This window comes from Canis lupus, chromosome 5 (genome assembly GCF_011100685.1).
Source record: "Canis lupus familiaris isolate Mischka breed German Shepherd chromosome 5, alternate assembly UU_Cfam_GSD_1.0, whole genome shotgun sequence".
In the NCBI taxonomy this organism is placed as follows: domain Eukaryota; kingdom Metazoa; phylum Chordata; class Mammalia; order Carnivora; family Canidae; genus Canis; species Canis lupus.
Genome location: NC_049226.1, coordinates 45,720,802 through 45,734,904, shown reverse-complemented (window position 1 = coordinate 45,734,904; position 14,103 = coordinate 45,720,802). Strand labels below are relative to the sequence as shown.

The 14,103-nt window shown below is 43.9% G+C and overlaps 1 protein-coding gene and 1 long non-coding RNA gene across 2 annotated transcripts in view; both read right to left on the bottom strand.

Moving 5' to 3' along the window:
* The window catches only part of JAK1 (Janus kinase 1), a 156,877-nt gene that overhangs the window by 16,963 nt on the left and 125,811 nt on the right, over positions 1 to 14,103 (bottom strand). The window contains 5 exon segments of the mRNA NM_001287126.1: positions 2,666 to 2,852; positions 4,888 to 5,011; positions 7,511 to 7,668; positions 11,349 to 11,534; positions 12,970 to 13,312. Of these exon segments, the coding sequence (NP_001274055.1) occupies positions 2,666 to 2,852; positions 4,888 to 5,011; positions 7,511 to 7,668; positions 11,349 to 11,534; positions 12,970 to 13,312 (998 nt within the window).
* LOC119876299 lies at positions 8,375 to 11,312 on the bottom strand. The gene is made up of 2 exons (XR_005359659.1): positions 11,151 to 11,312; positions 8,375 to 9,715 (listed from the first exon to the last, which is right to left on the bottom strand). It is a non-coding gene; the product is annotated as an uncharacterized LOC119876299 (long non-coding RNA).

Sequence of the window (14,103 nt, the reverse complement as noted above, 5' to 3'; positions counted from 1 at the left end):
GGGATCAAGTCCCACGTCAGGCTCCCTGCATGGAGCCTGCTTCTCCTTCTCCCTGTGTCTCTGGCCCCTGTGTGTATGCATCTCACATGAATAAATAAAATTTTTAAAAATTAGAGGGAGACAAAAACAGGCACCATTTATGGGCTGATGATTTGCATGGCTGCTTCAGGGAGCATGGCACTGAAGTCAACTGTGTGAGTGAGGGGGAGCTGTTCAAACTGTTTTCTCACTAGAAAAATGGGAGACAAAGTCTCTGCTGTGAGGGACAACCAAGGGCTTACTACCTTCAGTGCCTGGTGTATGGGGAGTCCTCCAAAACTGGCAGTCTTGTGGTTAAGACCATGATTACATCCTTTTTTAAGTTTGTTTGTTTGTTTGTTTGTTTGTTTATTTATTTATTTATTTATGAGAGAGAGAGAGAGAGAGAGAGAGAGAGAGAGAGAGAGAAAAGCAGAGACACAGGCAGAAGGAGAAGCAGGCTCCATGCAGGGAACCCAATGTGGGACTCGATCCTGGGACTCCAGGATCATGCCCTGGGCCGAAGGCAGGCGCTAAACCGCTGAGCCACCCAGGGATCCCCACATGATTACATCCTGGCCAGTGTCATCATCCTTGTACCAGCTGTTTGGCAATAGTCTGCCTAAGTTCTCAGTGTCAGAGCCAAAGGGTGCAGATATCAAGCCCCTAGTTCCACTTCACGGATGAAGATGTAGAAGAGTTAGTGATGGCTGAGCCAGTATCCCTTTCTTACCATGGTCACCCTCAGACTTGCAAAGGGGCAGAGGGGCTGGCTAGACAACACGCACAGAGATGTGGATTTGCTTTATTGTCACATCCACTCTGGCCATCTGCTTTTCCTTTGTTGGTTTTCTGGTTGCATTTTCAAGTGAGAAACCCAGGTTGAAATCAGACCATCAGAGCCTTGCAGTTATAAGGGCAGAAGCACTGAGGAACCCAAAATGACCCTCTCCTTAATTTTCATGATTTCACCACTTCTCTAATTTGCAGGTGGTGGAGGGAAGTCAGAGGGCTTCTGATGGCCCACAGAAGCAAGCCTCATACACAGGGCTTATTCCTCCTCTCCCTAGGTCAGGAGAACTGGTCCTTGCCCCAGAGCCTTGGGCTAATGGCTGCCCCTGCACCTTCGCATGGCATGTGATGGGATGTATGGGAAAGATCACCAGAGCTGGAGTCAGAAGACTTGAGTTTAGTTCCCTGTTCATCCTCTACCTACCTAGGAAAATAGAATGGGGATTACAACACTCTGGCTTGTTCTGAAGAGTAAATGACTCAAAACATGGAAAACCCTCAAACAGGGCCTGGTGAAGTAATAGCAGCTGCCATCATCATCATCATCATCATCACTACTTGTTGCTACTATTATAACTACTACTGATACCACTAGCAAGGCCCTAAACATCTCTGAGCCTCCATTCCCACATCTCTAAAATAGCTACAGAGAGCTATTGTACAGATGGAATAAATGCAAATATGCATGCAAAGTGCTTGAGATTAGTAGGCACCCACCAATATGGTATCTACTGCTGTAATTGTTCACCTGACAGACATCAGTGAACACAGATTCCATGCTAGGTGTGGTGTACATTAGTCACAGGGTGTTAAGACAGATCCAGATTCTATCTTAAGAGTTTATACTCAAGTGGGAGAGACAGACACTAAACACATTCAGTGTGGAGTTCCAGGAGCCTCATCAGGAGCCATAAGAAGGATTCAATCTGTTCCTGTGCTTCTCCTGCCACAGCTACTGGCTCCCAGATCTGCACTAGTAGGGGTGGCATCTATACCAGAGACCTCCCCAGCTAGTTCCAGCAAAGAAATCATGTCCCAGTCTCCTGTCTACCACCAGTCCTCACTACCTGTGGACGCTGTCCTCTATCTCCTCAACCTCACCCTGAGACCACTAATCCCAAGGAGAGTATAAAGTACTCCTACTACCTGGAAGGAGACATTATATGACTAAATAGGGTCATTGAGCTTTAAGGTTTCAACTCACTCAGGTATCAGGGCCAAGCAGCAGATGTGTTTTCACCCTTGTGGAACATCTTCAAGCATGAAAACAAAGGCTGCAGTTACCCCCGAAGCTGTCAGGAAACCCTATCTGATCAACAAGAACGTAAGCCCTTCCTCTTTCACAGAGTGCAGTGGCAGCCTCTTACTGGGAGGCCAAAAAGTGGCTCGAACATCAAGAACCCAGGCCCCTTTGGGTTCTACTGCCGCTTCCTCTGCCCACCCATGACATAAAGGCTCACAAACCTCCTTAAAGGAACCAGATATGTCTCAGACAAAGAGACTCCTCAGAGTACCTCCCACCACACTTCCTGGGGCCTCAGAACCACTGCGCTGCCCACCCCTCCTCTGAAGCCCGATCTCTTCTTAGGAAAGGATTAGATACATTTAGGTAACACCTTGCGGTATGGGAATGTCAAAAAACCATTGGGGTAGCCTGCTCAAACCCCTCTGACCTTGGCCCTCAGTGAAACCTACTTCACTTCTCCAGTACTCAATTTTCTCATCTATAAGATGCGGCATTTGACCATATGATCCTAACCATCCTTCCAGTGCTTACATGTGTCTTGGAGCATCACTAAGGGGCAAAGGGGATCCCTGAGGGGACAGGGCCTAGCTCTGGCCCAGGGAGACCCACCTCGGGGCTTGGGCTGGCAGCAGCGCTTCAGCACGAAGCTGATGTTGTCCGTACGCAGGATCTGCTTCTTGAGGTGGCTCATCAGGTCCCCTAGGCTGGGGAAGCTGCGGTCTGAGCCGTGCAGGCTATAGCGGCCCTTCTGCACCTCAATCTGAAAATTCTTGAACTGTTTCTGGCCACCCAGCATCTGCCATTCAGGAAAATGACCAGAAACAATTTGTTTTCAAAGGGTCAAGCCAATGTGCCACGGGTACATAATCTGGTAACAACAGGGGAAGCTGGACAAAAGATACCTAGAACTCCATACTACCTCTGTAACATTTCTGTAAATCCATAATTATTCAAAAATAAAAAACATGATCAACAAGTAAACAATCAATCAGTCAATCCAGAAGATGACACTGATCAAAGGGAGTTAACACTAGGGAGAAAACATAACTAAGCAGTGACCTCTATGACAACATCACCTTGTTTTAAACCTGTAAGATGAAGTTAATTGAAAAACCAACCTCACAGGACTGCTGCTATGATTACATGACATAATAAAAACACTTAGTAAGCACTTTATAAAGATTTGCAAATATTGTACACGAAATAATAATTACTATTAACAATATTTATCCAGGAAGTCCCTCAAACTGAGCCTTTCCAGGCTGTGAATCTACTTAAGGAGAACCACCTTAGGTGGTGGTGGTAGGTGGTCTGATTTATTTTCAGGGTTCTAGGGTACCACAGAGAGGAAGTATAGGCAGAGGTTTTCCTTCATGGGCACTTTCTGTACAGAGACAAATATTTTCATGACTAAGGATGAGGGCCAGAAAGATCTACTTATGGTGTGGACCAGAACAAGTTATTTAAGATCTCAATGTCCTGGTTTATTCACCTGTACAATGGGGATAATACCACCTACCTCACAGGCTCAGTGTAAGGTTTAAATGAAGACATGGAGGTAAAGTGTTCAGCACAGTGTCTGGTGAGCTACAATGAACAGCAGGAGTAATCATATCTAAGATCCTGTTTTCCCCAGGTAATGACACCTGGGGGACCATGCTACTGAGTTGCTGACATATTACAGCATAAGCTGGTCCCACTTCAGAAAGCGGCTGGGCTATCTTGTGCACCCACACATGTTAAAAACATGAAACTTCCTTCCAAGACTGATGCATGCAGAAGACAGGCATGCTGCCCCAGGAACAAACCTGACAAGTTCTGATGCACTGTGTCCATACCAGCCACAAGGCCTCACCATTCAGGAACACCCCCAGGCAGGCAGTGGCACCTAGACACTTTGCCCAGGACACCTGGCAGTGCTGGGTTCCTTCTACCATTTCCTCTTCCCTCTCTTGACAGAGTTTAGTCCCCAGGGGATCCCCAGTACTTTTCCTTCCAGCATCTGAGGTCTGTGGCCTGCTGATGTGCTTGACTTCTACCCTGAAGCTCCCCTGCCTCTCCCTGATGCCCCAGTTCTCCCAATTCATGCTAACCTAGTCAACATCAGTGTCTTTATCTGGACTAACTCTGTAAAAATCATTGTCTTATAAAATATTCCATTTCCTGTATTTAAAAAAGTTGCATGAATGACAAAGGCAGTATTGTGGTCTAGTGAGGTAAGGTCAGCAATTCTGGCTTCTATCTTTGTTATCAGAATCTCTCTCACATCATTCCTGACTTCCAGCTACACTAGAGTCACTACAAGTAGAGTCATCTCCGCTTGTGAAAACATGAGACAGCAAGTCATCTGTTAAAATGTCTGAAGCTACCATTTGGGGAAAACTGTGTTAGTCCAGGTTACCGAGCCAGTCTTCTTGGCACCGACATATACCAGTAAGTGCCACAGATAGGACTCTGGGCCTGTGATTTTGTCACTGAGTGTAAAACAAACCACTCCAAACAAGTGCATTAAACTTGACAAATGTTTGGTCTGACTGGTTTTCTGGCCACACTTTACATTCCAGAGCCATCACGGACCCCTGTCACGGGTCTCTTGAGGGAAGAAAGGGTCATAAAGAGGAAACATTCTGGGTCTGGCTGCTCAGGAAGTCTTCTCTTGAAGAGTGGGGTTGTCCCAGTCAGAACTGCCAGGGATTTTCTCAGAAACCCAGGCTCTTCTATGCCCACCCCCCTAGAGTGGTACTCTCTGGAGTAGCTTCTGGGCTGGCTGCACTAAACAACCCTGTGGCCATATGACTTGGCCTGACTGACCAAGATTTTTCCTGACTGACCTCAGATTTTTCAAAGCAGGTGACAGTCATGAGAATATTGTCGAAGTCGGTACAGCTCCACCTCAGCACATACATCCCCTCCTCGCTTCCTTCTTGCCGCAACTTATTGATGGCGTATTCTGTGCTAGAGGGAGAGAAAGGGAGAAAAAGCTCATACCAAGAAGAACACCCTAGAGCCCATGGGATATCCAGGATATCCACTTCTCTGGGCTGGCTCAAGTCCTCTGGCCCCCTCACATTCCCCATCCTGGGTCCTATGAAGTCCTGTCTGACACATGGGGCAAGCTGACATGCCAAGGAGCCTTGAGACACATCAAGTCTCCAAGGTCTAGAAGAGGACTCTCCTGCTGCCCAAGGCACTGAGCCCTCCTTGTCCCTGACTTCCCCACCACATATGTGGTCTCCAGCTAGAGGCAGGAGATACTCCCCTAGAGGTGATGTGGAGCTGCCCACCACAGAGTGCCCACCATAGAGTGGGGTCCCTCTCCACCATCCCTAGGCAGCCCAACTAGAACATGAGCCTCAGGAGAGCACAAATTTGGGGCTATTCTGTTCACTGCTGTATCCCCAGTACCCAAAGCACATTTGGCTCATAGTAGCTACTCAGTAAATAAGAAATTGAATAATTAACACTGAATAAAAAACAAACAAAAAAGAATTAGATATTAATAGGGAATATGCCTGTCTTACATTCCTTTGTATCTCCAGGATCAATCGGTCCTAACACACAGAGGGCAGTGAACAGGCACTAAATAAATCTACAAGTGAGGTTACCACATGTCTTGTGAGTGGTGCTCACTAAGGGTCAGTGAAAGAGGACTGACATGGTCAACATGTGTAAGAAAGGCAGAGACAAACTACTCCATGACCTGAAACAACTTCATGCCTTTGCATATGATGATCCCTCACCTAGAAGACCCTTTTCCTTAAGACCTGTCAATCTTAAAAGAAAAAAAAAAAAAGACTTGTCAATCTTCACTGATTCTTCAAAGTTTAATCTGATCTGAATGCTGCCTACTCAGAAGAGGCAATGAATTCCAGCCTCCCACAGAACACGAAACATTCACTGATCCAGCAAATATTTACAGAGTGCCTATGGTATGTGCCAGCCCTTGCTATGGGTGCTGAGGAAAAGCAGTGAGCCAAACACACAGGCCCTCTGCCTCTGTGCAGCTCATTCTGGACAGCAAGGCTAGACAGACAAGCAACAAATGGACATGGAAACAAACAAAGCAAGTCTCAGGAGATAATAAATACCACTTAAGAAAAATAAAGCACAGATCCCTGGGTGGCTCAGCGGTTTAGTGCCTGCCTTCGGCCCAGGGCATGATCCTGGAGTCCCGGGATCAAGTCCCACGTCGGGCTCCCTGCATGGAGCTTGCTTTTCCTCTGCCTGTGTCTCTGCCTCTCTCCCTCCTCTCTCTCTCTCTGTCTCTCATGAATAAATAAATGAAATCTTAAAAAAAAAAAAAAAAAAGAAAAGAAAAATAAAGCAGAGTGAAGGAGCAAGGAAGTGTGGGGTGTGAAGGAGGAAAAGGTATTGTTACTTCATAGAAGGTGGTCAGGGAAGGCTTCACCGATAAGGTGATATCTGAGGGAAGTGGTGGCTGTATACATTCCAGAGCAACAGCATTCTAGGCCACGGGGAAGAGCAAGAGCAAAGGGCCCTGAGGCCGAACTGTGGTTGGGATATTTGAGAAATGTGCTTTATTATAATGCTCAACACCCTGCTCTGCACATCTTTGTGCATCTATCTCCTCATGAGTCTGTGAGCCTCTCTAAGCCAGGGTTCACCCACAATAAACTAGCTGTCCTCAGGTAACTGGCATAGGGAAGAGATGGGAACCTATCATGAGGAAGGCAGCTGAAGAGATGCTTCCCCAGATTGGTTTGGGAGGAGAGACTCAGAAGAAATACAGCAGCTGTTTTCCTCTGAAGAACAGTCCTACATAAAAGGAAGTACACTGAATCCCTATTGCTTCAAACAGCAGATGTCAAATGAGTAGGAAGAAGTTAGAGAGAGGCAAACTTCAACTCCCTCGCAGAGAGGTCCGTATGCCTGTAACTGTCAGAGCTATAATCTGCTGGCTGCCATATGCAGTACTAAATACCTCAGCGCCAGAGGTATCTGAGTAAGCTCTACTGGTTCTGAGATGCAGGTGGGACAAGATGTCCACCAAAGCCCCTTCCAGCCCTCAGGCTTGGTCACCTCACTGTTCCCACCATTTATCTGCACTTTTAGAACAAGCCGACTCAGGATGCCACCGCTTACTACAGTGAAATGGAACCCATGTCCTTTTTATCTGTGTTTGGCACAGCAAGGGGTTAGGAAGCATAACATTTCTTGGTCAGCTGTGGAGAAGTGAAGGGGTTAAACTATGAGGAAACCCAAGGGGGAAGAAGGAAGGGTCTATGGCACAAACCGAGGTAAGAGATGACAGGAAGGCCTGACCAGTGGATAGGAGTGATGGAAAAGAGGGTACCAAATAAGTCCTAAACAACACATTCAACCAGCCCCCACCTAAACAACTGATGACACCTGTGTCTGAGAAGGCCACACTCCCCACCACTAAAATGTGGTTCTCTTCACACCAAGGGCAACCGAAAAGGTGCCAGAACCAACCAGATTGGACCGTGACAACCATTCTGTATGTTGTGGACGATCAATGGGGGAGCCACATCAGTGCAGAGGTAATGATGGGCATCTGCTGTGAGCCGGAAGTAGCCGTCTACCAGGGACACAAAGGACAAGGCCTCCTCATGGGATGAGAGCTTCAGTTCCTGGCAAGAGAGAAGACACGCCCATGGTTATATCATGTGCTGACCACCTCAGGCACCTGGCTTTATGAGGAGGTACACAGTGAGAAGATATTTAAAACACAATGCAGAACACATGACCTCAAAGGTAACTGTACACCCCTTGCATTTATACACGATTTTGACTGTTCATCATATGTTTCTTGTCTATTATCTCCCAACTATCAGATGAGGTATGATGTGTTTGTGTGGGACAAAGGGTAGAAGAGGCAGCTGTGGCAGGCAGACCTATGGAGAGGCTCCCACCGGGGTCCAGAAGGAGGAGCAAGTCTGCATCTCAGGCACAGTGATAAAAGTGGAGGTTAAAAAAAAAAAAAAAAAAAAGTAGAGAGAGTAGGAGCAGAGTGCAGGCAAGTGGAACCCTGGCTTCAGCACAAAGCAATGACTGACTCAGCATCGTTACCATTTTATAGAAAAGGAAACAGAGGCACAGGGGCTTCATCTCATCAGAGTTGGTCTAGAAGGTGAAACGCCCAGATTTTAATCCAGGAATGGTCCCCCAGATAATGATGAGTTTGCTAGATTAAGTCCAGAGACCTCTGAGGGTTTGGAAGCAGGTAGAGAATCTTACCCAAAGTGGGAGAGCAAAGGCAAAAATGAGAGGATGAGAGAGGAAACTCTTCCACAGAAAGGTTTTCAAAAAAACACCTGGGAGGTAAAGACAGGCAAATTTTTTTTTTTTTTTTTTTTGGTCTTGATCATACAGCCCTGAACAAAAATTGCCCATCTAAGAGGATCCATGGGCTTAACCAGGAACATCTCCTGGTGAAGAAGGGTATGGAAAGCCATTTAGAGTTTTGACTCAGAAGAACATTAAGCACCACCAGAGCCTTCTGAGGGCAAAATGATATGTGAGAATAAGACTGTCTATAGTACTGGAGAAAGGGCGGGCGGATGGCAGAGAATAACAGAGACAAGAAAAATGAGTCAAAAGGAGAGGGATAAATAAGAAGCAACTAGAAAGGATGGAAGTAAGTGGAGCTAATGACAGTTAGCTATCTTGCCAAAGGAAAAGTCAGCTGTGGACTTGTGAACCAAGGAGGCAAAGGCCACCACAGAGACAGTTATTCAGTAAGAAGACTCTGTGCTAAGCATGCCTCCTTGCATCCACCTGCAGATCCCCAAAGAGCAAATCCCCAAAGGGCAAATTCAAAATAGTCTGGTTTGGGCAGCCCTTCACCCAATCATGTAAAAAAGCAAGACCACATAAGCACTTAAGTTCCCTAGAACAGAAGTCTGAATGGAAATGGGAGACGTCAAGAAGAGGCAGAGAGAAGAGATAAATCAAGATATAATTTGATAACATGCTGGGATCATGCTTTCCTGAAAGACCAGTGGCCAAAGTACCACCTGATCAAAGGGCTTGGAAATTCCATGGCTGGGAAGGGGCAGGGAATGAGATAAAGAGAGGCCATCATGTGTCAATCCACAGGTTCTGGAGTCAGTTTATGTGAGCTGAAATCTCTGCATCTCCACTTGCTATTACAGTTAAGCACTTGTAATCATTTTATAGGTCACAAATTGTCCCATATTGTCAATTTCAAATGATTTACCTAAGAGCTGTGTGACACTGGGCAAGTTACCTAAGCTTTTTGTGCCTCAGTTTCCTCCTCCGTAAAATGAAGATGATAATAATACACCCACTTCTAGGGTCAACGAAAATGGAAAAAGTTTCTATTTGTAACGCATTTAGAACGGGAAGCGCCTGGTAGGTAGTAAGAGCTAGTGTTTGTAAAGAAAAATGAAGTCCTGGGGAGATCGAGTATTTATTTCTGTCTTCCTCCTGCTCCTTTCATAGCACTGCAGCTGGCAAAGACTTGCCAGACCATGTGGTCCAAGTGGGCTCTTAGGTGACAGGTGTGCCAACTGGGTGCCAGGACAGGTAGGGGCAGGCTCACAAACACTGTACTCAGCTGGCTGCTGCTATTCTTCCTCTGCTACGCGTCTTCAGGGTTTGACCGTGTTGAAGAGCCAGATCACGGATGTGCCAAGCTCTTCCTCACTGCAGTCCCTGAGGAAGAGAATGCCTTGGAGCTGGAGCTGCCACTTTTTCTCACTCTGTCACCCTATACAAGTGTCTACATTTGTCCATAATCTGATTTCCCCACTGGAAATAGAGCCAAAATGCCTACATCTAAGATTCTTGTAAAGACTAAATAAATAAGATCCTACAGACACAGCATATAATCTGGCACTATCTCTATGATATGTTAAAAAAAAAAAAAAAAGCACTTCTTTTGACCTTCTCCTTCCCTCCATTCTCCATCTTCCCACTAACATCTTCCTGGATGCTTTTATTTCTCCCTTCACTTTATTTTTCACTACAGTTTCCAAATGAAATTAATTTATGTTTATTGTTAAAAGAGGGGAGGTTAGGAGAATAAAAAATTTAAATCATTCATAATCTCACCAAAAATAACAGTTGGACTATTTTATTTTTCTAACATCATGTGTATGTATATGTATACCTTTTTAAAATGTCTTGAACAAAATCGGTACTGTTCTATAGAGTTTTGTATTCTTTTTTCCACTTATAAAGCATTTTTCCAGATTATTAAAAAAATTAGCAATTTATTTATGAAATATTTTACTACTTGGGTGAATTGTGATTAATTTTCCCATTCTCCTATTATTGTATACTTAGGTAATTTTCAGTGTTTTTACACTGTAAATTCCATTGGGACAAACATGCTCATTCACAGACCACTGGCTTTATCTCTCACTGTTTCTGGAAAACAGCCCTAAGTTCCCAAATGGAGGGACATATATTTTCAAGGCTTTTATTACATGCTGCCCAACTGCTGTCTAAAAGGTAAAAAAGGCAACGTACTCTAGATTAACAGGGTGACCATCTGTTCTAAACCAGATCACCAGATTCATTCCCAATACTGTTATCCTTTTGACACAGTTTTTGCCAAATTTGGGGCAAAACGTGGTATTTCCCTGGTGCTAACTACCTTTACTCTGCGTGCCCTGCCTCAGCTACCCATCTTCTCCATGTGCTGTCAGCCATGACTTCCCCAACACAAACATATTTATTTTGGCAATGTTTCTACTTCCCCTGCTAAAGCTGGCCTGCCTGTCTAGATTATATCCTTAAGTGATACTGAAAAAGAGGAAGTGAGATTGAACACCCCCCCTTCCTCTGTCCAAGAGTCACTTGGGTGTGCCTGACACCATAACGAGGACTGCCACTGTGGCTACAGCCTGACAGTTGGCTGAAGTGCAAAGCAGGGCTTCCCACCGACCTCATCCCAACTGAGTGCTTCATCTCAGCAGAGAGGCTAAAGTCATCCCTGAGGGAAAATGCTAACTTTCACCAATCTTTTCCTTCAAATCCACTAACTTTTGTGAATTAAATATTTATGCTAAGATGTCTCAAGAAGGGCAGCAAACCCTGATGGAGATACACATTTACAAGACCCAAGAAAGGCACTGTAACATACCAGTGTAACTCAAAACCCGGCACTGATAATGTCAATGTCAGCAAGAGGGATTTCTGGCTTAAGAAGGAAAGAGAGACAATCATCAGATTTTTCTCTTTGGAACAGGAACTCTGCAAAGCATGTGCTGCATCACTGTCCTCAGCAAAGTCACTCTCTCGTCACCAGATCCAGACAGGATTGCTTCCAGAGCAAACCTACCATTTTTTTGTTGTCCTGCTTATTGATGCTGACCACAGACTCCTTTATTACAATGTGTGTGATTTCAGGGAAGTAAGAAAAATTGTTCCACTCTTCCCGGATTTTGTTTTTCTCCTCGTCCTTCTTGTGTTTATTTTCCAGTTTTTTCCGTTTCAGTTTGTTTTTTTCCTTTTCAACAGGAACAACCTGATAAGATATATAAAAGTACTAGAGTTAAGTTGGCTTTCTCATTTTCTATTAGTAAAAAAAGGGTCAGTGCTTCTGGAAAACTAAAGTGGGGCATACATTCAAGGATAAGAAAGCCAGCCTGCCTGGATTTACACAGGCATTGGAAGAGGTGCCAATGTGGGCTGAGGATCGCAGTTTGGGCTCCAAACAGGGAATCTTGGGATTTTATACCTGGGTGGGGCCTTACTGAGCACACTGACTAAACTTATCACATAATCTATAATGTACAAGTAAACTGAGAGAGGGAAATAACTGCCTACTAGACAGGGCTCTACCATCAGGTCCTCTCCCTTCCCGACTCATACACGTTACGTTTCAACACAGGCAAGGAACACGTTCTTCTTAAATGTGACTGGACAGAACTTGAGCTTTTTTCCTTTTAGAATCTACCACCGATTATCTGGACTTCCTAACGACATTCTAGTTGAAACTTTCAAAAGGAGATGAATCCTCTGCTTGAATAATCCGCTAGGTATTCACTAGTCAGGTCGTCAATTTGAGCCTCCATTTCCCTGTCCATAAAACAGATTACATTTCACAAGGTTCTTTGAGGATTAGATACGTTCTTATTAACAGTGTACCTATTCTGTAGAAAAAAAGCAGTTGATGTTAGACATTGGTATTTTAGCATGAATAAATTGAGAGAAAATAAATCTCTTAATTTAATATTATTATTGATAATCATGACGGCAGTTATAATTATTTTTGAACATTTATTATATGCTGGGCTCTCTGCCGCCATTCAGCTCTCTTAGCAACTCCATGAGGCAGATACAGTAAGTATCTCCATTTTACAGCTGATACAGGGGAAGTAACCCCCTAAAGCTACAGAACTATAAACAGTGGAGCCAGGATCTGAACCAGGTCCAATTAGGTTTCAAACCCATGCTTTTAAACCACTCTGGCTCCATTGCCTCATCCAACAAACACTTCAAAAAAGCGCTTTAAGTTGCAAAATCAATTACCCTAGTTCATGGAGCCAGAAACCAAAGTTCAATTCTTGACACAATCACTTATTAGCTGGTTATGACTCTGGGCAAGTTTCTTAACTTCTCTGTGCCTCTTTGTGTTCATCTATAAAATAAGAATAATGGTAGTACTCCCCTCAGGGCTTTTTTTTTTTTAGGAATAAATGAGTAATACACGTAAAATGCTTAGAAAAATACCTGGTAAGTGCTCAGTAAGTGCCTGTTATTATTATTCTGTTATTATATATTATATAAGCTACTGTTATATTTCTTTATTTCCCTACAGAACTCAACAAATACTTACTTAGTTCTATTGTGCATGAACACAATAAAAGAGTGATACATTATATCTAACCAGAATACACTCGGCCAGCAAGGGTGACACATGATGGTCTGTTCTGATCAACCACCTATCAACCACTTACATTTGGTTTCTGTCTCCACTGGATTCCAAGATTTCCAGTTACCATCACTTCATAGTAGAGAATGTTTCCACTGTCGTTCGGATGAAACCAATTCATCTCATTTTCTGATGAAATCAGTAACATGGAAGTCTCAAATATTTCAGCGCCATAATGCTTTGTCAAAGTTTCCAAGGTAGCCAGATATTTCACCTTTAGGTCATGAGTAGATACACTACTGTCACAAATAGTCTTGTTATTAAATTCCTTCAGGAAATCCTTGAAAACATTATTTATCCGCATCCTGGTGAGAAGGTTCCTCTGCCTGATGGACTTATTCAAGGTCTCTGGAATATATCGCTTATAGCTAAAACAAAGTAGAAAAATATGTCTCTCTTTCATGTACAGGTCAAGAGAACAGTATAGAAACAAACCCAAATCTATAAATCTTCCTTTCACATGTTGCCCAATGAGAAAGGAAGACCTACTCCCAGTGGGTCTTAGAGTAAGCACAAGGATGATCATCAGAAGGAAATAGAGATGATTAGGGACAGAAAGAGAAGAAAAAAGCACATGTCCCACAGGTTTTACTGAACTAGGGATTCCTACAAGTATTATCCAATTTTCTGGGTCTCAAAGGCAGGCAGCAAAATGGACTTATCTGTGTGTTTGCTTGCTTTTGTCACTGTTGCTGTGCACACAGGTACTCACATAAACTGCTATTAAGATTCAGCATCAGTGAGAAAGTGGTTTCAAAGGTGTCAAGACTGATTATAGATGCTTTGTATAGTCTACTTTTAGGTCTGTTTCATAATTTTTCTGTAAAGATCATATATTGCTTTTTACATGTGGGAAAAACATGTAAAATCTAATTGAATACAAAAGACTTCGTGTTTGCCATGTCAAAGTGTCCCAGACGTATTAAATGGATTGACAAGGAAACTGAAAGATCAGTTAGTTATGCCAGTGCTATTGCGAAAGTATCTATAACTAAACTGATACACTGCTATGAGAAACCAGTTTTAAGGACAGTATGAACACCCATGAAGGAAAGAATAAACTGGGGACCAAATGAGTGGGGAGATCAGTCTGCCTATTACTCCTAGTCTGAGATGGCACCTGACACTGGGTAATCCCTGCTCCTTGAATGGTTTCACG